We start from the raw sequence: 25,167 nt of genomic DNA on the forward strand, positions 1-25,167 counted from the left end.
TCTGACCCAATTTTAACACGGACAGACTCTTTCATCAGATGCCAGTCAGCACTAACAGAAAAGCTATCACAAACAAGTTCAATAGCACCTTAATTTAATTTGAGGTATAAGGGTAGGGCAGCTGCAGATGTAGAATAAAGATTGCCTTGACTGAGATGTTTTCAGAACTAGATTCCTAATGACTGTGTCAGTCAGGTGCAGCACAGGTAGATGTTCTGTAGTATAAGCAGCGAAGACTAGTGCTTCTGCAAGCTACATACCAGAATAGTACATCTTACCAACCAACCGATAAGATGCTTACTGATTAATTTCCATTTAGTTTCAACTGCATGGTTAGAAATAGGCACAAGACTTGCTTTCCCTTTCCAATCATATTCCTCCCTCCTAGCAGCAAGGAACCCTACACTTAAGATTTGAAAGCAACAGGCAACATGGGATTATCCAAGAGACAGGTTTATCAGGGCACCCTCATTTTATGAGCACATAGTCTTAAGTCATGAGTACCCTCACACCATCATTTGAAACGGATTACCAAGCAAAAACTGCATGGGAAGGGAGACTGACTAAGGCCACGTCCAGACTACCCGCCGTATCGGCGAGTTAAAATAGATTGCTCGGAGATCGATATATCGCGTCTAATCTAGACGCGATATATCGATCCCCGAGCGCGCTTATATCGATTCCGGAACTCCATCAACCCCAACGGAGTTCCGGAATCGACACGGAGAACCGCGAACATCGATCCCGTGCGGTGTGGATGGGTGAGTAATCCGATCTTAGATATTCGACTTCAGCTACGTTATTCACGTAGCTGAAGTTGCGTATCTAAGATCGATTTCCCCCCCCTAGTGTGAACCAGCCCTGAGGTGGTCAACAGGATTCCCCATCTCTGAACACATTCAGATATACAGCATGAACCCTGCTAGGTGGCATACATACAGCCCTATGAGCAAATCCTGCTGCTACACTGCTACCACTTTGAAGGGGTAAGCTATCCACGTCAAGACATACACGAATTGCACTAAAGTTTTATATACCAAACTAAAACCAATTTCTGCATTTGAATACAAGGCATGTACATATAACCCATTTCACATTTAAGTTTACAGAAAACACTTTACAGTTTAGACAAGCGCCACAGGAAAACATCTTAGAAATGTTACATGTTTGCCAAGTATGTCTGAATAATGCCAACATAAGAGGTGCTTTTGCAAGGTCTACATTCTCCAGAAACAAAAACAAAACAAAAAAAAATATAAAGCACATGAATTTGGGGTTGAGGTTGGAATAGGAGACAGTTTCAGACCTGGTTTAATCCTGAGAAAGATGGGTCCTGAGAAGTACTAACAGTCATGCTTCTTTTCCTCTTCCCCACTGGAGATTCTAAACACTGAACAAACAATAGAGGGTGGCAGTGCATCAAACAGTATTGCTTACATTGCAACAATGGCCGGCGCAGACAGGCAACACCGAGGCGTTAGAGAAAGAACAGGGTAGCCAAATGCCATCCTTCTTCCACCAAGCACTGTAGTTTTCCAAAAGAGGTTTTTTTTTTGTTTTTTAAAGAGAGAATTTTGAAAAATGTGGCAAGATAAATTTTGAATACGAGCCACTTCATAATGGCACTACCTTAAACAGGGATAGCAATGGTGACATTTGGCTCTATCAAAAAAGGAAATTGAAGCTTTGCTTACAAAAGCATTCTTTGGTACCACAAACTGCCCTTCCCCAAAAGACATTCAGAAAAAGTAAATCTTCAGTAAGGAAGAGGTAGAAGGCATTTAGTCACCTTAAAGTTTACTTTCATAAGCATGCAGGGCTTATTTCTAGCAGAGCTGAAAGTTCACCTTTTAAGGTTGGAACAAAGTTACCCCCAAATATCAAATTGCGAATAATTTAAAAATTGATCACTTCAATTGAAATTGTGACTACATTTTTTAAAAATATATTGTTTATAATTGACAGGAAGCTACTGGAACAAGATTACCATGGCACCCTAGTCTTTTTGTGACTGGCATGTCCTCAAGTACAAAAATATTTAATATGTAGCTGCACTTAGCTACAAATAAAAGGAACACCACTGTGTATTATATCTGGAAGCAAATGTTTCTAAAGTGGAGCAGCCATTAGTCCAAAACTGAACCAAAATGTCCCTTTTCAATCCTGCTTAGGTAAAGCAACAATTTTACATTGAGGACTATCTAAGTTGTTAAACTTGGTATTTAATAAAACTCATGCCCGCAACAAGAGTGTTTACCACCATTTCATTGTGTGGCTCCCTAATACAGATAGCAAGTGGCATTGACTAAAAATTCATGGTCTGCAGGCAATTTAGGTTTTCCACTCAGCTTATGTGACTAACATGCTCATCTAATATAATGAGCACAGCAGTATTTTCTAGGCCATTATTCCATATCAAGGTAGAACAAGGAGCTACAATGCCAACCCAGCATGACTGTGCAAAGGTGTGGGAAAACGGCCAAAAACGAAAGAAGTTGGAAATCAGAGACAAACTAGTAAAAAAAATTAAAACAAATTATTTTAATTTTTTCTAATTATATTGCCAGGTCTTGCCAGAAAATTAAAGAACCTGACTGCTTTATAGTAGAGAAAAATAGAGCTCTATAGAGTAAAAGTATGAAACTTGGGAATGAGCAAGGTTTAACAGCAACAGGATTACATGAAGACTTTACCTTTCAATTTGACTGTTACAAAAGATTTTCTAACAAAAACAGTTCAATCTAAATGTTCATTGTGCACTGCACCCCTTCAGACAGAACTCTGATGTTTCTCATGTTAGCAACCAGTTTTGTTTCTAATGTTAATGGCTTCAAGTTGGCATTCATACAGGCAAACCAAGGTAAACATTTTATAGCTAATAGTGCCGGAAGAAAGTAAACATCCTCAGATAGCATATAAAGAACATAAGTGGGAATCTTGCTTCCAATAAAAAGCTTAATTATGTACGTTTGTCCTGAAGTTAAAAATTTCTATTAAATAGCATGCTTACTGCATTGCCAATGCTGCCTGTCTGCCCGAGCTCAACATAACAATTGAGAATTAAACATTTCACTCAACAGAACTAGTCATTGAAAACAGTATTTCTCTATGCAAAGTTTCCAACTGGAAGCATGCATCTCTGGCTAAGTTAACCCCCATCCCCCGCCCCACCCACAAGTTTAAAGTTAGCAACTAGAAGTCCCCCAATTTCACTTAAAATATTTAAGATTCAGTAAGGTCAGTTTTGATGCGTGATCTTCAAGCATTCAGCTAATCTACATTTTAGTACTTCTCCAACTTGGCAGGTTTTCAGAAATTCAGTTACAAATATAGTATAAGTGAACAATGCTACCATCTATAGGCTGACAGTTATTTTGGTATGCATAATCCTGAAGATTGATGGTTTCATTACCAATCATTGCAAATTTTTAACACCTTGGTGACAGGTAGGTCAGGAGCTTCTAAGCTGGTGCGAATAAATTTTGCATCAAGAAATCAGTCCTGGAGTCAAGAGTTAAGATTTGATTTTAACATTAAGGAAAAAAAATTAAGCTATTCTGATGTGCACTAACTTTGAATAATGAAACACCATAGTTGGACAGAGCATGCTTAGGTAATCAATTAAATTAGTTTACACTTCAGATTTTTATGTTTAAAAACAATCTGCCATTAAAATCCTCCTTGTGAGGTGGATCAAAGGCCCAAATGTTCATGGCACTGCATTTAGCAATACATGTATCCCACCACCTGGCATCAAAGAATTAAACTGATTTAGTCTCTTTAGCATATCCATTTCAGCAATGACAAACAGTTAACTCAGGCTATTTAGATTTTTTCAAAATCTAAATGTTTATCAGAACCATTCTTAGAGGCATTACCCTCCTTGTTCTTTCATGCAGACAGCATTAGACTAACCTTATTACAGTGACGCCCGATACCCATTAGGAAGTTATCTGGTTTAATGTCTCTGTGTATAAAATTCTTTGTGTGCACATATTCGATTCTACTGATCATCTGTAAATACAAGAAAAGATAATCAGAATTTAACATTAGAAAGAGAAATCTAAAAATCAAAGATATTAGAAAAAAAGTCCAATGTTTTAGTTCAAGTTCATTTTCCTTAATAATGAATGAATTATAAATTGCATATTTCGCCAAGTACATTTTAACATGTACTCACAAAATAGATTTGTCAAGTGAAGCGACAAACAGTTTGATGAAGATAATCATTGGTCTGTCATCACTTGACCAATCCTACAGGTCTTCAGTGTAAAAGTGTCCAACTGCTTCCCTATAAATAGCACAAGTGGTATTCACAATTGATTTATCCACGATTTTAAGAAACCCAAGCAATCTAACAGAAGTTACTTTGTTTATTACAGGACTGTTCTAGAAATCTTTTCCTGATGTTGTTTAACTAGGAACTAACTCATTAACAGTTTGTTACTTCACATGTGCCGTTTAGCTATTATGGTTATCTTAATTTGCTGGACAATAATACTACAGTGTTAGGTGAGGTCTACATTACAGGGACTATTGTAGTATAGCTACAAACACCATCACTATGCTGGTATAACCCCATACAGTGATGGAAGGTGTTTTTCCTGTTGCTGTAGGACCACCTCCTAAGCAATGGGAGCTAAGTCAATGGAAGTCTTCTTCCATCAACCTGGCTGCACCTACCCTAGAGGGCTAGGCTGGCATTGCTATGGTGCTCAGGTGCGTGGATTTTTTCACCCCCACTCTCCCCCGAGTGCGATAGCTATGTTGATCTACATTTTAAGTGTAGACCGGGCCATAGTGAACTATAGGTGTCAATACTGTAGCATCTCTCTAAGCTAGTAACAATCCCAGTGGAATATGCCCCAGTGCCCATCTTTAAATTTATTGTACTAGAGTTCTACGTCCTATCCAGTGGGGCGTTTAAAGACATTCCTATTGTCCCATAGATACTTAGGTTACTCTTGAAGAATCAAAACCTTTCTTTTCACAACATTTAAAGATGTTACCACCACAGCAGCCAAGGGAGTGGTTCTCCCTCTGATGTGAGCATCAGTAACTAAAAGCAGCTGAGAACAAGGACAGTTGACACCTATTTCCACTCAGAAATGCTCTAAGCTTCCTTGGCTGACAGCTTGGGATTTTATGACATTTGGCACTAACATCAGTTGATAATCTTGGATAATTTTCAATACAAGTTTTCAACTCATCTATATTTAGGTCCATCTAACCATGGTACTCACGGCACGAAATTTTTCATGGCCCTGAGTGACTTAGCTAGGTGGTTCTAATGTTTACGTGTAGACCAAGCCCTAGAGTGTATGATAGAATATTTCAAGCCTAAATAGAGAGGCAAGGCAAGATACAGCATTTCTAAGGTACTCAGCACTAAGTATGTAACCTCAAACTCTAGATATTTGAATTATGAGATAGGAGTTTGGCATCCCCATGCTTTTTCCTAAAGGAAAGCAGACATCCCAAAACCATTCAATTTGAGAAGACTAAAAGTCAGGATAGCAAGGATGTAGCAGATACACATTGATATGCAGTGGCAGAAAAGTCTATATACAGCCTGCCAACAATATGCTTGGCTGAAGCCTATTATAGTGCTTCATTTAATCAAATTAACCCAAAATTTTGAGGATTGCTTTTTACCACTACCAATACTTGAGAACTGTGATGTAAGCAAAATAAAATTAAGAGAATGATTTTTAAAAAAGTGTTAACACTAGCATGGGTAGAATACTAATATTTGCATTGCATTATTAGCTCTCTACAATGCTAATCTTATGCTCTACTATACCATGAAACTGCCACTGTTCGTATTTTTTGCTTCTATGTGGGTCAATTAGTCACTTGAGTATTTGGAGTGCTGAGTTGCACACATTCTGACATACTTAAAATGAACACTATTTGCTTCATTTTCCTTACAATGCAAAGTTAAGTTTCACATACCTGGTCTGCTAACATAAGTACTGTTTTCATTGTGAACCTGCGGGAACAGAAGTTGAAGAGGTCTTCAAGGCTGGGTCCTAGAAGATCCATAACTAGAACATTATAATCTTTCTCTTGACCATACCACCTGTAATGAAGCAGAGATGTCTAAGTTGTCATTCTGTTTAAGATAAACTAATAATTTGTAGTATTAACAATGAGGTAGCTAGTTAATATTTTCTAGAAGATGCCAAGTAATACATTTTCCCACTTCAAAAACAACAACTGAGATCGCTGATGCACAAAATCCAGTTAACTAGACTGTTTTACAAAGTGTTCAGTATTTATAAGCAAGCCCTGGCTACTGTAAGACATGGAGTATTTTTGTGACAGTAATTTACTTTGATGTACATTAGTGGCAATGATGCATTTCTTTTATAACATTCATTTTGTTTAGGTCTTAATTGGATCAGCTCCATTTTGTTCTTCCTGCCACTGATTTCCAGAAAGCAGTACATAATGCTGGCCTTTAACTACGTTAACTCCCATCCTCTTATTAACCACCAAAAGCACTGATTAAAAACGACCGACTGGCAGCTGGCCTTTACAAGCTGGATACAGGAATTTTTTATTATTAAATAGAATACCTTTTTGTAAAGCAAGCAGCAACAAAAAGCTCTGTGGCAACTTACTGAGTCACCCTACTTTCTGGAAAATCACTCAACTTTCATAGGACATTGAGCAAAAAGGTTTTGTTTGTATTTTAATAAGAAGGTGCACCTTCAATTTTCGCTTCAAACAAAGGAGTGTCAAGTTCCACCTGCAACTCTCACATCCCTCTCAGTCTTCAACTAGATGTCTGCCACTTTCTGACAGAAGAACATTTGAAAAATACCAGTGTACCAAATTAAAATGACAGAGCAAAGCAGAGGCAGCTATATGAACAGTAAGGTTCAAACCATGTTTGCACTGGCACCTTTCAAAGGTATCACCTCATTTTTGGTGTTGCTTCCTGTAGTTTCCAGTTTCACCCCAGAGAATGTTCACATATAAAAGAGAGCTGTACAGTTTTTTTCACACTATGACTATTTTTTTCACTAGATCACAACAGGGAGAGGGAGTTAGACATTCCCTCACTACACATTCATCCAGGTTTTTATTGGCATCCATCTCTCTAGCACTTGAGCACCCAGTAGATACATTCTGGTCTAGCAGAAGAGGCTGATGGAAAAATCTAGAGAGAGATCCTTGGTATACTTAAAACAAAACTAAGATTTTACTAAAAGTAGAAGTTTAAAATTCCAAACGCGGAAAACTAAAGGCACTCTTAAAATACAATCTAAATTACACTACTCTGGACCAGGCAGATCTTGCAAGCCACCAGAGAGTGTTTAATCTCACAATTCTGAGCAAAGGCAGACATAAATAGGAAGGAACGATCTACAAAAAGCGTATCTATTCTTTCAGCAATGAGGGAAGATCTCTTCCCATCCATAGTGTTCCTACTAACGTGTCTGTGGTATTTCATACCAATGCAGACTATTATCTTACGAGATGTAACAGGGCCCAGGGTGGGCAACCTTTCAGAAGTGGTGTGCCCAGTCTTCATTTATTCACTCTAATTTAAGGTTTTGCATGCCAGCAATGCATTTTTAGAAGGTCTCTTTCTATAAATCTATAATATATAACTAAACTATTGTTGTATGTAAAGTAAATAAGATTTTTAAAATGTTTAAGAGGCTTCATTTAAAATTAAATTAAAATGCAGAGCCCCCCAGACTGGTGGTCAGGACCCAGGCAGTGTGAGTGACACTGAAAATCAGCTCACATGCTGCCTTCGGTGCTCATGCCATAGGTTGCCTACCCAGTAACAGGGGTTGATGGGAGCACTTCAAAGTAATTCCAATTCTTCCCTTCAGAATGCTCAGTATGGCAGTGGGCTCATCTACATTGAGAGTGCTCAACTGTGAAGTCCCACAAAGCTTAATACTTCCCTCTCACTAGGTTTAACGTCTTTCTGTGGGGGAGAGGAGAAGGGAAGAGAAGCAAGAAGGAACAACCACCACTGCTCTCTCTCCAGTTCAAATAGCACCTGTCCAAATAACGCCTAATCAAGGTAATTGGTTGGATGAAAATCAGGAAGAGGACATGCTTTGAAAGGTTCTTCTCGGGATTCAGTCATTTACAGCACATATTTCCTCCTTGCTCATTACTGCTTGACAAAATGGTCATGACAAAAACCCTCTGCCATTTAACTAGCCAGAGGCTGCACCTCATCTTATCAAAGATGGATCTAGTTACAGTAATCATACTTTTGTGACCTTCAGAGTTGAGTACTGTAACTCTGTATATAGGTCTTTCAACAGACAGAGTCAGACACTGGAGACTTCAATCATACAGAAGAAAATAAGATTAACTTTTCTGGGATCTGACTAATATGGCCCTTGCCATAGCACTAGCAATAAATATCCCAAAAATAAAGGTAGGTGAACAGAAGACTATATCAAGTTCTGACTTAAGCCTCAGCTACCATATGTCTGTGTAACTCCTGTAGCAAATACCTACTTAAGGAGAGGACTCTAGGAAAGTAAGGTATCGCAGATTGCTCTGTCCTCAACACTACTGACTCCATCAATCCAGGTCATGAGTTTCAGTACAGCTAAATGCATTGTCCTACATCTAGGAACAAAAAATAGCCCATGCTGACAGGCGGGGGGTTATATCCTGGAAAGCAGAGTCTGAAGAGGACTTTAGGGGTTGTGGTAGGTAACCAACTGAACACAGGCTACCAGTGTGATGCTACAGCTAAAGAGGGCCAACATGAATACGAGGATTAAGAAGGCAATATCCCAACTGTATGTGGCATTGACGAGACCACCACCAGGCAGGTGTCAACACTTTGAAAGGACTTAGACAGGAGCCACAAGAATGATTCAATGTCAGAAAAACATGCCTTACAGTGAGATTGGGAGTGTAATTTATAGTTTACGGAGCAGAAAGTTAAAAGAAAAATTGATCACATTCTTAGAGTACATACACAGGGAGAAAGAAGATGTACGAGGCTCTTTAGTCTAGAGTAGCAGTTCTCAAACTGTGGGTCAGGACCCCAAAGTGGGTCAAGGCATTGTTTTAATGGGGTTGCCAAGGACTGACATTACTTTTGCTGGGGACCAGGACTGGACTCCAGCCCTGTGTGTATGTGGGGGGGGAAGCCTCAGGTTACACACTTCCTACTTGGGGCTGAAGCGATTAGGCTCTGACCCCCACCTCCACCCCAAGAGCAGTAGGGCTCTGGCTTTGGTCCTAGCCCCCCTGAAAGCTTTAGGTTCAAGTTTCCCTTTCAAAAAGTACTACATTTTGTTTGCATTATAGATATTGCTCCCTGCACAGTCTAAAATAGACACAGTTACCCACCACTGTCCAATATAAGACCATTTTCAACCCAAACAGTTAAATTTTGGTAAAGTTACAAGCAACTGAAATTTGGCCAAGTTACAAGTTTCTGAAAGTCTCAGCACCTAGTTTGGCAGCTACATTCTCCAAAGATTCTATCTCTAATGGGCATGCTACAGGGATAGACCAGACTTTCCTGCTATTGCTCCTTCCACCTGGCAAGAGCCATTGTCACAACATGCACTGGGAACGGAGTTTCCCATACACCCCCTGCTGGCACCTAGGAAGGAAGAACAATTTGACTGGAATGCAGAGGGATGAGGAGCTAAGGGGGCAGAGACTAAACACAGAAAGGCTGGAGAAGTCGGGGCAGAAGGATCTGAAGCCACTTGAGAATACTCCCTTCAGAACCTGGAACAGAACCCCCAGGATTTCAGAGTCCACATTCCTTTTATGTCAAATAGCAGCGAAGCATACTGAAAACATACGAACCATCCTGTAATCCAAGTGTTTCTAAACAAATCTCAATGTCGGTTTTTAAGCACAGGTTAGAGAAATGTGTTGGGGTGGTCTAGGACAGAACATCTCAACCTGGGGAGGGGGTCCAACTTTTAGGGGCGTGACAAATCTTCTAACAGTTCAGTAATTAGAGTAAATGTAAGAGGTACAGGGGCAAGCATCAAGATGCAATGTTACTCATTCAAAAACAATTTTAGGGGGTAGGGTGGGAGGAGTCCAGGAAAAACAATGCTAAGATGGGATCAGATTTTAAAAAAGGTTGAGAACCGCCAATATAGGTGTTCTTGGCCCTGACTCAGCACAGGAGGGCTGTACTAGATAACCTCTCGAGATCCCTTCCAACCCTACATTTCTATGATTTAAAACTTAACACAGGAAATGAGCACATTAACAATGGAGCTGATCAACTAGTTTAGAAATAAAAAAGCTGTTTAATTCAGCATAAGAAATAAGAGGTCAGTGTGTTCTGGAGTGTACATTTAGAGAGATCAAGCATCTGGACAGACCTTCCAGAGAAGCTGTTTCCTACTTGCTTTGAAAAGCATTTTAATCCCTTCATCCAACCCCCATACATTCTATGAACAGACAGACAATTCACTATGATAGTTCCACCTCACTTCTGCCCAAACATGTTTCACAAAGTGCTTAGGTTTACCTCAAAATGTAGAAAGTGAATGCACATTTCAGCCATTTTTTTATTTTAAGTTAAATTTCAGATTATACGGAGCAAGAAAGCAACATGCTTTATCTCTGCTATCAAAAAAAGGTAATTGACCCCAACCAAACTGTGCACATCTCTCTCAGCGAGGTGTATGAATTGTTAGAAAAAAATCCTACCTCTTTCAACAAGATACAGGTTTTTTGTATTTAAATAGACCATTATCAAGGAGTGGACTAGGAACATCATTCACTCAGACTAAAAAGCAGTCTATTTTTAGATTTTTGCTAACATCTCAATGTATTCTTCCTCACACCAAAACAAACTATGTTTTGGGTGGATTATGTCTGGGGATTTTTTAAAATACAGAAAAATCCCTGTCCTCATAACCAATTCTAAAATAAAGAATTTCAGTATTTATCAAGAGTTCTTAACAGGCTTGTAACTTAGTCTCCGTGGCCTAAAGCACAGCTAGTTCAGCATTTTCCAACATAAATTCCTTTTGGTAAGTTGTTGCAGTAGTATTTCACCACCAATTTAATTTCTTAAATTGTTACATGTCAGAAATAATTCCTGTCTATTCCCATAACCAGTTAATTTGAAAGGTTTGGTAAAGGAGATCTGGAATGTTCAGCGTTTGCTTTGCTAAACACTGCAAATCAACGACTTCATTTTCCTGTAACGATTCCAGGAAAAACTGGATTAAGAAGTTAGGATACATCTTGTCCATTCAAGGTTTGTTTGGTAGCTGCTACTATTGGAAACTAATAGTAAGGAATGCAGAAACTTGGCTCTCACAAGCAAACTCTTGAAAAATATACTTATAACGTAGAAAGATCTGGCAAGTAGTCTAGTTTACTTTATACTTCTATATTCATTTAATCAATGTTAGCTGGCATGTAGAAGGACAACGTTATACAGACTTAAAATCAGCATTACTATTTGTGTTCTGAGAAAATTAGATTTTTACCAAAAAAAAAAAAAAAGGAGGCCCTTACCTAGGGGACCTCTGCCACAAACTCTCCCCTCCTCTACACATGATTTCTCTCAAAGGCTCAGCTCCACAGGAGCTGGCAGAATTAAACAATATACTCCTAATTTTATGTTTTGGGTGATTTAAGGATATTTAAAGATCTAGCCAGATATCAGATACTATTTGAGCATCTCAGATTACAAATTCTCCAGATATCTATTGGAGATTAACAGTTGATCTTGCCTTGGATGTGGAAGTGCAGGAATTTACACTGTTTGTTTAAATCTCCGATTGAGGTTTACTGTCAAGAAGCATCAATACACGTTTTGGATGTGTTGAAGTAAGGCAAGGCAAAAAGTTTATGAACAAAGTCAGGAAGTTAATACATCGTTTTAAGATACTATTAGCCACTCACACTAATAAGAAAGATGGAATATAAATACGCAAGTCCTTTGAGATCCCTAGCCTGTAAAAATTCATATTATATAATGTCCTCATAGAGATTACTCAGCCTCACACAAGATATTTATTTTTTCTGTGGCCTAGAAATTTGATGTGCATGTTCTGGTTTTTGGCACATCAGATGCTCACTCATCCTTGCTCATTAATCCACAAACATGTTAATTTTTTCATCATACCATGGTGTTTGTCATATCTCAGAGGTTGCAAAATTACTAGCAAACATACTATTGCGTAAAAAGGTAACTCGATGCTTCTTGATTGTGAAATAACTTGCATTCTGAGCTAAACAGTCGTTACTTCAGGACATGGCTAAGGATTTACAGGTAGTCTTGGAATGATCAGATTTTTAATCAGTGTCAATAAATGGTGATTTCACCGTATGCACACAAACTAATGAAAATATATGTTCATCAATGATAATCAAAATTCACAGACAAGCAAAGAAAGAAAAGTGATGCTTGAGAACTTAGTTTGCTTTAAGGATATTTACATTGTATATTTTGACATGATGTTGACAATTTGCATTTTAACAGTTATAAAGCTTTAACTTTTTGAATCAACATCTACTGCCATTAAACAATTACTGTCTGACCCTCCCCATTGTCTGGTCCCGCAAACAGTTTCCCACAACTGAAAATTTAAACTGATAAAAATCTAAAATACTTAAACAGATATTGATAGCAGTTGAAATAATCAAAAAAGAAAAAAAATCAAATTCTGCCAAGCCTAGATATAGGCCACACTCAAGTTAGTAAAGTACTCCTTGTTTATAGGGGTAAGAAATCTGAGAGATCAGAAATTGAGATAGCCTTCACAGTTTTAGGCCTGCAGAGTTGGGGCAGTAGGCAATTAGATTTACAATTGTATGTATCCCTGCTTTCCAATGGGCTAAAAATTTCATATTAATTAAAATGAACTATTCTAAAAGGTATTGATTAAGATAAGACAGACTTTCAAATTAAAAAACTTTACATGGCATCAGAGACATGCAAAAATAGACAAATCTTCCAGTCATATATGCACATTAGCACATATTTACTGCAGTAAAGCAGTGTAATATACATAGGCAGAGTTGGAAAACTTGTTTGTAACCACCTGTATTTCAATGTCTGTGTCACTATGCTAGGGGATTAAGTCATGTGATACTGTGGTGTGAGAAATGATTTGTTTTGCAGCTCCCAGATGGGCAAGCAGGCATTCTGCCAAGTCACATGATTCATCTTAGTGTTTACTCAGCAAACCCATGGTTTTAATTTCTTTAATGACTAACCTTGAGGAAAGCAAACGAAAGTGTTGATACCGCAGTGCTAGGTGCACAATTACTGTACTTAGTTCCACCAAGGCATCATCCTCTAAACAGCAACTGCTTTTAAGTTGGCTAGAGCTAGGGTCCTACCAAATTCATGGTCCATTTTGGCCAATTTCACAGTGGTGGGATTTTAAAAATTGAAAATTTCATTATTTCAGGTATTTAATATCTGAAACCTCACAGTGTTGTAACTGTAGGAGTCCTGACCCAAAATGGGGGTGGAGGGTTGCAAGGCTATTGTAAGGGGGTCACAGTACTGCCACCCTTACTTCTGCACTGCCTTCAGGAGCTGGGCCCTTGGCTAGCAGCTGCTGCTCTCTGGCAAGCCAGCTCTGAAGGCAGCACGGAAGTAAGGGTGGCAATACCACAACCCCCTTACAATAACCTTGCAAAACCTCCCCCACTACACACACATATATTCCGGGTCAGGACCCCGAGTTTGAGAAACGCTGGTCTCTCCTGTGACTTCTGTATAGTATAGGGTAAAAGTACACAAAAGACCAGATTTCACAGTCAGTGATGTGTTTTTCATGGCAGAGAATTTGGTAGGGCTATAGCTATAACATACATTTAGAAACTTTTCAATTTCAAAACCTTGATGTTAGTGAATACATGTTACAAGAATACAGACAGTGACAAATTAACATAGAACATCTTGAGAAACTAGACTGTAACAATAGCAAGTTTACTAACAAAAGACTGATTTTGTTCAATTATCAAAGCAGTAACTTTATGGTCAAATGTTACTTCCTAAAGTAGACTGTACATTCAATCTTGTATGAGGAAGGACTCACTAGAGTATTTAACAGAAGGAGAAGGAAGAAAGCCATATGTAGGAGCAGAAGTAGATGAGACCACTTGTTTCTGTTAGCCCAACAGCCAGTGAGATTCTAGGCCTGATTTCAGACTCTGTTGCACCACTTTCACTGTTCCACAAAATAGCAGTTAAGAGCTTAATTCCAAATCATAAGGCAAGTATAAATAGCAGTCACATAACTGCGAGCAGAAAACACCATCTTCAGATAAATACTCACCTAAGAGTTCCCAAACATACAGATCAACCCTTAACTGGGGCACTAACGTAAAACCCAAACACTGGCAAAAATGACTCAAAGGAATAATCTCAAAGCAATATAAAAGGCACTCTAGTGACAGTTAGAAAGTACATCATGTTACTAAATACAATAAAACTGAAGCAGAAAGTAGCCATGGTAGCAGTCTTAGACATGGGAAACACACCTGTGCATTTAAGTCTATGAGGAAATGCAGACAAAGCTGTTATTGGTTCAAACATATCACTACAGCTTTAGATCTCGTTTACTCAACTAGAAATGTGTTTTATCTCAGACTACATCTAAGAAAATGGACTACTTGAAAATATCAGTGATAACTTATTGACACCAGCACAACTTGCACATATGGATTTCATACGTCTACCTGGGACATTACACACATTTATTCTTCTTGGTTCCCTATGTTTTGTCAATATCCCGTACTGCTCTAGCCTACAATTATTCTGACTCGCACCAAGCAACTGGTTCCTTAAGATCTTTCTGTTTCAAATATACAGTTTCATTATGGCAGTCACCTTTCAACTATTAAAGATGGAGGAAAATTTCATGGCAAACAAGTATGCCTATGCACCAAGAGTTTAGATTTTTTACATTTGCAAATTCAACCCCTCCAGAGGCAGAGATAATGTAACAGAGCCTGTCACCATGAGATTTGAGACTGAATTGCCTATGTATTTTACAATTTACATATGTGTTAGCTTCTCCATATTGACTTGTATGTTCTCTGCCATAAAGCTGGAAAAACAATTAATTGTAGACCAACTAAGAGTCAGGAATACAAATGCAATTAACATAATATGAGATAACTGGTATAGTCAAGTGAAATATTTAACAGAGGTCACTCACTGTGGAAACTAACGTTAGTTATAAATTAGGCCACCCAAATACTAAATTCACAATCGGCAACTAAACACTTACTATAAAAAAGTTAGAGTTACTATAAATAAAATCAAGTATCAGAGGGGTAGCCATGTTAGTCTGGATCTGTAAAAGCAGAAAGAGTTCTGTGGCACCTTATAGACTAACAGACATATTGGAACATGAGCTTTCGTGGGTGAACACCCGATTATAAACAAAATAATGACTGTTTTGTACAGCTAAAACAGATTATTTCGAATATATAAAAGTATGCTAGTGCAACTCATTCCCATAAATGACATGCAGCCTGATCATTTAAATTGACTAGAACTCTCTATGCTGCATATGTACTTCTAAGTGATTGACTTACTATTTTACTAATTGCTTAAGGCAGAAAATCTACATCTGGTAAATTGTTTCTACGTATGTTTCTACAGAAATTAAGTTTTCCTGCCTCTCTCATTGCAAAGGTAATCCTCCAATATAAGGAGGAACCCATGGAGTGCTTTCATCCCAAGTCTTTAGATTGCTCTAGTGCTGCTCAGCTTTCCCAAGCAGCATAAAAAAAAATGAAAAAAACTGGTCAGTTTAATTACTCCATACAGGATGACACATATATTGAAACGGACAAAACTGGTGGCTACCTCGGTACCTGCTTCCGCTAGATAAAGCTGTGAGCAGAGGCAGACAGAACCAAGTATAGGAGAAGATCTGGAAAAGATTGAGGCTATCCCTATTCAACAGAAAAGATTTGGGAAAAGAAGTGGCAGGGGAGTCTTACACACCTACAAATATGAAACAATCCACTGACAGGACCCTCTCTGGTTCCGGCAACTTCCCAGAGCGCTGCCGATGCAAGTTACTGTTGTGCCCTCTCTATGTCTCATATTAGTATCTGGCTAGCAGGTCTGTTTTTCAAGCCCTGTCTTATGATCTTGAATAAGCAGTTCGAAGCTGAGAATGCATCTCACCAGTTAAAATATTTAACTTGTATAAAACACTGCTTAAAGGGACATCACTTGAAATGAAGTCTGAAAATTATTAATCTATTGTTACTAACAAAATAATAGGATTACTATTAAGTACCTATTTTTTCAATTTACTTTGTGCTTCCTGCAGCATTCTGTGTAACTCAGCTTCACCGTTTCCCTGAATAGTCTGTTATTATTGGAGATACTAGTGAACAGTAAAGCAAAAAGATCCTTTTAACATTTTAAGATGTTTCAGGAAACTGTTTGAAGGGTGCTTTTATCATAAGATATAATATTTATAAATTTGATTGGTTTTAAAATTAATAAATTTCAAGTGTCCTTTACATCATTACTCATCTAACTGCACATATTGCACTCCTGACGCTTAATGCTAGAGTAGGCTTTATTTTGGAAGTTAGGAAGGATCCATGTTAAATGTTAAATTTGAATAGCTCCATACAATGGTGTGATTCTACTTACAACTAAATTAAAATGTCACTTTAGTCAGATTCATATGCTTAGTGGGGTATTAAGACTCCTACAGTGAGAACACAGGGCAGACTGCTTTAAACCTTGTAGGTAATATAAGGAGAATAAGGTTAATAAGTCTTCTAGACTTTGCTTCCCAAGATGATGGTGGGAAGCTGTAAGAAGCTTCACCCTTCTCCCTCTACTCCCCCTGCAATAAGGAATATGAAAATTGGCATAAACATGCCTCGACACCTGTACAATATACAACATATTGGAACATTAAGCCTGGAGGAAAGAAAGCTAGGATATACACAATACATATGTTTTCAGTAGCCTTGGAACTCAAAGAACCAATGGTATATTTTTAGTGCCATTAATTATCACCTATCAGTGTATGTGTTATTATGCAGTGTTTACACAAGAGCAATGGCTTCCTCATGTAGCCCCAGCCTTAGTTCTGCCCCCAAATAAATGCAACATTTAATATGTTACACATGATTAGCTGTAACCAAGGCGCAGATACATCACTCATTCCAAATACAGCCAGATCCTGGCAATTCTTCTGAACAGTTAATCCTCTAGAAAAATCTCTACCCAAAGAAAACCTACTTAAAAATATGTAGAGAGTGCATCTTGAAAGACATTTAAGTTACAATAAATTAATACCAGAAATAAAGTTCAGAACAAGCCACCAGCCAAATATACAGCCAGCCAGAACCAAGGAATCTGGTACAAACTCAAATATCCCAAATTAATGTGATCAATTAAACAAGAAAGTAACAGATGAAAATGCATTGCCAGTACAAGAAGGGGACTGACATAATGCCCAAGAACCATCAGAATAAATCTGCCAGAAGAATGTGGACTTTTCATTCAGTCCATCAGAGCTGCCTTAGGGCACAAAATCATTTAAAGAAGTGTAACCTTGGTTCAAGTTTTCTGTCAAACCAAAAATGAAATTCATGTTGCACAATACATGTACATCTCAAGAACACACATTACATTGTTTAACTACTAGTGCATTCATATAGTTCTTTGTACTCAGAACTATTTTCAAATTCTTAATCTGAAGGGGTCTGCATGGTGGGGGTATGGAATAATAGCTGTGCCCTTTTTTCAAGATTTCTTTTACACCATAAAGCAAAACCTTTCCTGCCTAAATCTGACTGTTTGTATTTTTTATCTTAAACATAAGGATTGCAAAGTCTCCAACCTGTGCTGTTTACAGTGAAGATTGAGGATTCATGTACTGTCAGTTTTCTCAGTTCTTTGAGGTGACATTCAAAAAATGTATTTTAAAATTGGATTTTGCGCTTTTGCTTCTTTATACATTATGAACACATGTAAGGGTTTTTTTGGCTAATTTATCTCAACATATCTGGAAGATCCAGTAAAACCAAGATGACTAGACTAGATGTATCTAAGCGTGTTTTTGCGCTTGCATCTAAGGGGGAAGAGAGTTGAGTATTCAATAAAGACTCTCTCTTATTGCAAAAGTATTAGTAATTGCACTTCCGTGTTTACTACTTTGATATGTGTAGGGTATGTCTACACTTAAGTGTAGCACTTCAGTGTAACATTACCTATGGCAACAGGAAGGGTTCTCCTGTCAACATAGGCAGTCCACCTCCCCAGGTGGTAGCTAGGTGAACAGAAGAATTTTTCCATCAACCTACCACTGTCTACACAGGCACATAGGTTGGCTTAACAATGCCACTCAGGGGTGTGGATTTTTCACCCAAATGGACACACTTAAAATCAACCAAATTTTCTAATGCAGACCAGGCCTAAGAAGGCCCAACATGTTTTTCAAAAGCTAGCTTGCATAATCTTTACATTAGTAACTCAGGCTTACCATTTTATTTCTTGTATAGATAACACCTTTGTTATGCTGTATCTAGTGGTTTTTATACACAGGTCTGAACAGTGAATCATAGAAATATATAGACTGGAAGGAACCTTGACAGGTTACCAAGTCCAGTCCTTTACACTGAGGCAGCAACAAGTATTATCTAAACCAGGGGTGGGTAAACTTTTTGGCCCGAGGGCCACATCTGGGCATGAAAATTGTATAGCAGGGCACGAATACTCATGAAATTGGGTGTTGGGGTGTGGGCCCCAGGGTGGGGCCAAAAATGAAGAGTTCAGGATGTGGGAGGGGGCTCCAGGCTGGAGTAGGGGGTTGGAGTGCAGGGGAGGGGGTGAGGGCTCAAGCTGACAGTGTGGGCTCTGGGGTGCAGGACAGTGGGACCGAAGGGTTCGGAGGGTGGGAGGGGGATCAGTGCTGGGGCAGGGGTCCTGGAGTGGGGCAAGGGTGCAGGCTCCAGACAGTGCTTGCCTCAAGCAGCTCCCGGAAGCAGCAGCACATCCCCCCTCTGGCTCCTACTCAGAGGAATAGACAGGCAGCTCTGCGTGCTGCCCATCCACAGAAGCCACCCCTGCAGCTCCCATTGGCTGTGACTGCTGACCAATGGGAACTGTAGGGGCGGCGCCTGGGGCAGGGGCAGGGGCAGTGTGCAGACCCCCTGGCTGCCCCTATGAGTAGGGGGCAGAGGGGGAACATGCTGCTACTTCTGGGAGCTGCGCGGAGCCACAGCACAAGCAGAGTGGGGCAAACCCTGGATTCTGCTCCTCAGCAGGAGCTCAAGGGCCAGACTAAAACATCTGAAGGCCCAGATGTGGCCCCCGGACTATAGTTTGCCCACCCGTCATGTTTGACTAACCTGTTCTTAAAAGCCTCCAACTACCAGAGATACCACAGCCTCCCTACATAATTTGTTCCAATGCTTGACTACCTTTACAGTTAGGTAGTTTTTCCTAACGTCTAACTTAAATCTCCAAACTAAATCTCCCTCGCTGCAATTTAAGCTCATCATTTCTTGCCCTGTCCTCAGTGGGTAAAGAGAACAATTTATCTCCCTCCTTTTTGTAACAACCTTCTACATACCTGAAAACTTATGTCCCCCGCCACCCATCTTCGCTTCTCCAGAGGTACCATCCCCATTTTTTTCAATGTTTTCTCATAGGTCACGTTGTCTAAAATTTTCCCCCGTTTGTCGAACATGAGCTTGAATTCTTTTGTAAAGCATTACCTCGGTTTTACAGATGAGGAAACTGAAGTATAGAAAGATAAAGTGACTTTTTCAAGGTTATACAACAAGCCAGTGGCAAAGCCAAGAATGAGCTCTCAATTCCCTGTCAAGTGTCCTATCCACTGGATCACAACACCTCCTTCTATGACTACTTTAAGAGTGCAGCTGTAAGGTTTTATAACAGTTTTAAAGCTTGCCTGACTTATGAAGAAAAAAGGATTAAATTTTCCTTAATATTCTCCTCCAGTAGAGCACAACTGAATTCTATTTGAACTGTTCATATTACACACATTGTCGTAGTACTGACATGGTGTACTGTCAGAATATTTAACTGAAAACTAAGCTAAATATAAAAGCCAAACATTTTCCCAACAAGAGTGCAGTTAAAGAGTACCAGATCACATGCATCTAAAGAGACATACTGGAAAAATCAAGCACAATATGCACAATGTATGGACATCATCAGGATGAAGGTCACAAATTAATTCTTTGTACAATGTACGTATCCTTGATGGATGTATTAGTGACACAGTCCATGTTGTAAGTCAGGTTATTCATCTTCATTCACAGCAACACAAGTATTTGGCCCTAATCAAATTCCATCATGCTTAATATTTGTAGATAAGAACTTTATTGTACAAATTGTTATTGCCCTTCTCTGATGTTAAAGTAGAAAACAAAATAAGAAGCCTTTATTTTAGGTTCTCCCACTGCAGCTGTCACCAGATACCATCAAGCAAGATGCCGGCCAAAAGTAGAAATGTGGTTAGAGACTGCCAATTCAAATTTTGGTAGAGTACCCACCCCCCGGCAAGATTTAAACCCAGGATTTCAAGTTAGGGCAGATGTTCTGAAAGGCAGCATTTTGCAGAACACAGACAGTTAGGACTAGCACTGTGAGAATCTGAAAGTGAAATTGACCAGACACTATGTCAGTCAGGGTTATCTAAGAGATTGCTTAACCTGAACTCTTGTCAGTTTAAAAGAGTGAGTTGAGTAGTTTCAGAGACTGTATCAGTTGCCAAATCTCCCAACCAATTTTTTGTGGTATTACCCATCATTTCCTATTCTTTAAAACAGTTGTTCATCCCCCTATTGTTGTGTGGAGAAAAACATTTAAAATAAATAAAGGGGAAATTGCTGACAATACACAAAGTGAAATGAGATATATAAAAATACTGTCCAATGCACAAAGAAAAAAAAAAAGACACTAAAACAAGTTTTTTCTTTCAGTGATATCAATCTAGTTATTTTCAAAGAATAGGTACGTTTTATACAAGAATATTACTTAAGTTGACATTTAGCATCTCAGCTTGGAAAAAACAGTAATAAGTAAGTTTATTACTATTAAGCCTGAGGACATTTCTTTGAACTGTAATTCACTTTTGCTACATGGAAACAATACTATGTTATGGACTTGTTGGTAGAATAACAGGTATGTTATTCTTTAAGTGAAAAACAATTTACATTTAAATACCTGCTTTTTCAGACTGGTTATGAATTATTAAATATCTGTTCGCTTTGACAGTTTTTCCAAGTTAGCATCGTTTTAATGTGCAACTATTTCAGTAGTGGCATTTCAATAGACAATTTCATTCATTTTTTAAACTGTGAAAAGGATGCTGAAATTGCATAATGTATGCAGCAGTGGTTTCACACTTAAAGCTAGAGCTTTTTTGCTTCATACAGTTATATTTGTTCTACCCTTACATAAGGCTATACTGATTTTGCATTGCAAAGGGTTTAAATATATAGGACAACACAGCCTATGGCAACATAGTTATGGTATATGTGCAGGAGATATTACTGCTCATAACTGGAGGCACCCACAAGTGTCCTTATTTGAAAGCATTAAACTAATAAGTATTCAATAAGATTTACAAAATAACATGTCCTACAATAACAAAGTCTAGTCAAAATGTCTTACAAAATCAGTGGGGTTATATCCTTTATGTACATTAAACAAGAAAAAGAAGGGGTACAAAGCATGTACTACAGCTAGGCTTGTCAGTTCAATTTTAATTTTTTTTTTAACAATGGATGGCTAATATTGATTTTTAAACATTTTCTATATTTATCAATTTAAATTTTGACAGTTGAAGGGAATTTTGGGGGGGATCAGACAACAGTAATCTAATGATAGCAGATGTTGAGATTCAAAAAGTTAAAGCTTCAAAATCATTAAAGCACAAACTGTCAACATCACCTCAAAATTTAAATCAAACTATGCTCTCAAGCAGCACTTTTCTCACTTTGCCTATCTGTAAATTTCTATTATTGATGGAAATGTTTTTTCATTGGTTTGTGTGTACATGGTGAAATTTATCAAGATTTACCGATAAAAATCTAATCCTTCCAATCCTAACAATTGCTAGTACCCTATCCTTCGCAAACCACTAAGTTATGTTTATGTAGCCATTGACTCCAATAAGAGCTTTGATTTTCTTCAACTCATCACAAAACAGATGTTAAAATACAATTCACAGAATTTTAAATGTGATAAGCTTCTAATGAAGGCTCTTGAAAAGGTGACAACTCTTATAAAAAGTTAGATTAACTATAACTATAACTATAACTATAGATAGATTTCAGCTCATCTCTATACTGAGGTAAGGGAAACCCACCAGTTTTTGATTTATTCTTGCTCACCTGACTGACCTACCAGTACTGGTACAATAATCCAATTCTCAAGTCTGCTTCACTACTAAGAAAATTTAAAAATAGTTCTGACTAAGCCTCCCCTGACCTATTAAAACAATTTTTCATAACTAGTATGAAACAAGGAAGCTGCATAACAAGGGAATGAAAGAAGGGGGGAGGAAATAATCTTGGCACTGTATCTCTAGAGGGCTCAGTGACGCATCTGTTGTGGGCAACAGAAGGGGGTTGCCATTTCATTCCTCCTGGAGGTTCTCTGCAGACCTGAGCCTTCCGGACACACAAACGTGCTGGAAGGAAGAGAGGTGCATGCCAGAGCATGTCCATGTCCCAACAGAAGATGGGGGAAGGGTTAGTCACGTCCATCCGCCATTTTCTGAGCAGAGAAGGAAGACATGTTGGAACAAAAACACAACAAAAGAGAGCAGCCATTTCCAATGCTGCCTCCCAGGAAGCCAGCCTACACTCCTAAACAAAAATCCTGCAGAAATTCCACCTCCTCAGGGATTGCTGCATAAACGGCTAAAATCTACAGGGCAGTAAGGGGAATGGGGAAGGCTGGGTTGGAGAGATCCCGCTAATTCTACCGTATACACACTATTTCACCTCCTAAATCAATCCTGAGTAAAAACACTCAACCCTTCTCTAACCATGGAGCCCCATCACACGATGCACTGGACAAGAGTCCATACTGATGTCCTACAGCCTGTTTGACTCTTACCTTATGTGTGGGATGCCAACTCCACCTTGCAGAATCTTGTACAGTTTGCTCTCGTACAGCAACTGGGGATGCCTGGCCTTCTGAGACTCCAACTTCACGGCCACTTCCTGCAGTGAGAGGGAACAGGGAATCAGAGCATCCACCAGGCATAGGGGTTTAGGAGGACACAGCACTCCACTCCCACTCAGAGCTCTGCTGCAGTAGATTTTGGGAATATGGGAAGATTTTCTAGAGCTCGCAACACTAGCTCAGTATCCACAATATGGAGGAGCAGCAGGCTCTGCAAATAAAATCCACACGGTGCTGATTTGTGCATAAATATCCATCCTGGCAGGGAAATAGGACTAGAGATGTTTAGTCTTCAGATCCATATGACTAATCGAGATGGGAGTCGTTCCTTCGTGGCTCGGAAAAATGTGGGATGGAGAGAGGAAAAAGAAGCAAACCGAAGAGTAAGGGGGTCTTCTGTGTTTCTCCCCATATGTTGAGTGGCAGGTAAGTGTGTGCTCCCTCAAAGTGGAAAGGGATGGATGACTGGGCGAGGGGAAGACGAACAAGGCAAGGGACATACCCCCCCTTTTTTGGGAGGGGGGGTGCCTAACTCTACCACCCATCCCCAGGGTAACTGGAGATCCCACGAATCGATGTACTATCACTAGATAAGTTTCTCCTACGAAGGGCCAGCCTCCCTCTGGTAGCGGACTAACCACCCGGCGGGTACGCTGATCGCCCAATCTCTTGGTGAAACCAACCGCAGGGGCCTGGGCTCCCTGTGTTGACAGGACCCTGGCTCGATGAGGGTCACTGGGTAGGTGCCCCGGGGCGGGGACTCCCTGAAGGGATGAGTCCCGGGGCTCCCTGCGGGGCTACGTGGCGCCCTTACCTCCCCGTTGGTGATGTTGATGGCCAGATAGATGTCCCCGAACGAGCCCGACCCGATCTTCCGCACCAGCTTGTATTTACCCCCGACGATGAACTCGGCCTTGGAGCCGCTGCTGCTCGCCATGGTGAGGGGCGGCTCGCGGCCCTCCCGGCGCTGAGGGGAAGTGAGGTGGGGGTCCTACGCTGAAGCAAGGAGCCTGGGGGGGGGCCTCTGCGCCGCCCGGGAGGAGAAGTGGGAAGCGGCAGCGGAGGAGGAATCTGGTCCCCGCCGCTCAGCTTAGGCCGGGCCCCTGCGGCGGGCGTCCTCCTCCGCGGCTCTGCCCTACTCCCCGACCGGGCGCCACTACACTCTCCGCCCGCTCCAGAGATACGGGAGTGGCACCGGGAGGCTCTGGGGATCCGAGCGCAGCTGGCACCGCCGGATCCCGGCCGCCGCCGCTGGTACTTCACTCAGCAACCGCCGCCATCTTGTATATCGCGCGGCTGCTATCACGGACACAAAATGCCTCCACTCTGCGGCCGCCGCTTCTTCACCGCGCAGGGAACTCTGGGAACGGGGCGGGGCAGCCACTGTGCATGTTCGACAGACCACAAAGCGCGCATGTGCAAGCTAAGAGGGCAGGCGAGGACGTTGGACCAGCGCGCATGCGTAGACGGAGTTAAATCAAAGTCAATGACTAGGTTGGTTCTTCACGCAGCGTCAGCTTCCGCAAGTGCACATGCGCACAACCCTATTCGGAATCCAGGGGGAAGGGTGAAGAGAAAGGGCGCATGCCCGCCCGCCCGTCCTCCTTCACCTTTCCCTCCCCCTCCATCCTTAAAGGGCCAGTGGCCTTTCAAAATCACCAGGGGTCTCTGTCACTTGACATGGCCAACTTGGTGGGAATGGGGCCAGGAGGGGCACGCAGGTTTTGCAGCAAGAGCACACGCAGCGGGTTAGGCCCTGCTCCAGGGCAGCTGAGTCCCCCTAGTCACCCCAGAGACTCAGATCTCTTGTTTCTGGCAGCCAGCCTTGCTTTGGGGAAAGCAGAGCCAGGGCCCTGGGCTAGCAATCTTAAAAATCAGTCACCATCAGATGGGGGCCATCTAACTGCAGGTGCTTCAGTTTTTGGTGCCCAGCTTGTAACAGCCGGAGCCTGATTTTCAGAGATCATCAGCATCTGTTGCAGCATTCAGTGAAGTTAGTGGGAGCT

General features: G+C 40.3%; 1 protein-coding gene across 6 annotated transcripts in view; it reads right to left on the minus strand.

Annotated features, from left to right (window-relative positions):
- CSNK1A1 (casein kinase 1 alpha 1) overlaps nt 1-24,517 on the minus strand; it is a 49,813-nt gene extending 25,296 nt beyond the window's left edge. For 3 of the 6 annotated variants that reach the window (XM_050962772.1, XM_050962771.1, XM_050962768.1), the window contains exons 1-5: nt 23,976-24,517; nt 23,093-23,199; nt 5,956-6,082; nt 3,916-4,014; nt 1,307-1,390 (exon numbers count right to left, since the gene is read on the minus strand). In XM_050962772.1, coding sequence (XP_050818729.1) covers nt 1,307-1,390; nt 3,916-4,014; nt 5,956-6,082; nt 23,093-23,199; nt 23,976-24,098 — 540 coding nt within the window. In that variant the 5' untranslated portion in view covers nt 24,099-24,517. The remainder of the gene's footprint in view (nt 1-1,306; nt 1,391-3,915; nt 4,015-5,955; nt 6,083-23,092; nt 23,200-23,975) is intronic. The other 3 variants (XM_050962769.1, XM_050962770.1, XM_050962773.1) reach the window with 2 other exon arrangements.
- Between the last annotated feature and the right edge of the window lie 650 nt (nt 24,518-25,167).

This window comes from Gopherus flavomarginatus, chromosome 7 (genome assembly GCF_025201925.1).
Source record: "Gopherus flavomarginatus isolate rGopFla2 chromosome 7, rGopFla2.mat.asm, whole genome shotgun sequence".
Classification (NCBI taxonomy): domain Eukaryota; kingdom Metazoa; phylum Chordata; order Testudines; family Testudinidae; genus Gopherus; species Gopherus flavomarginatus.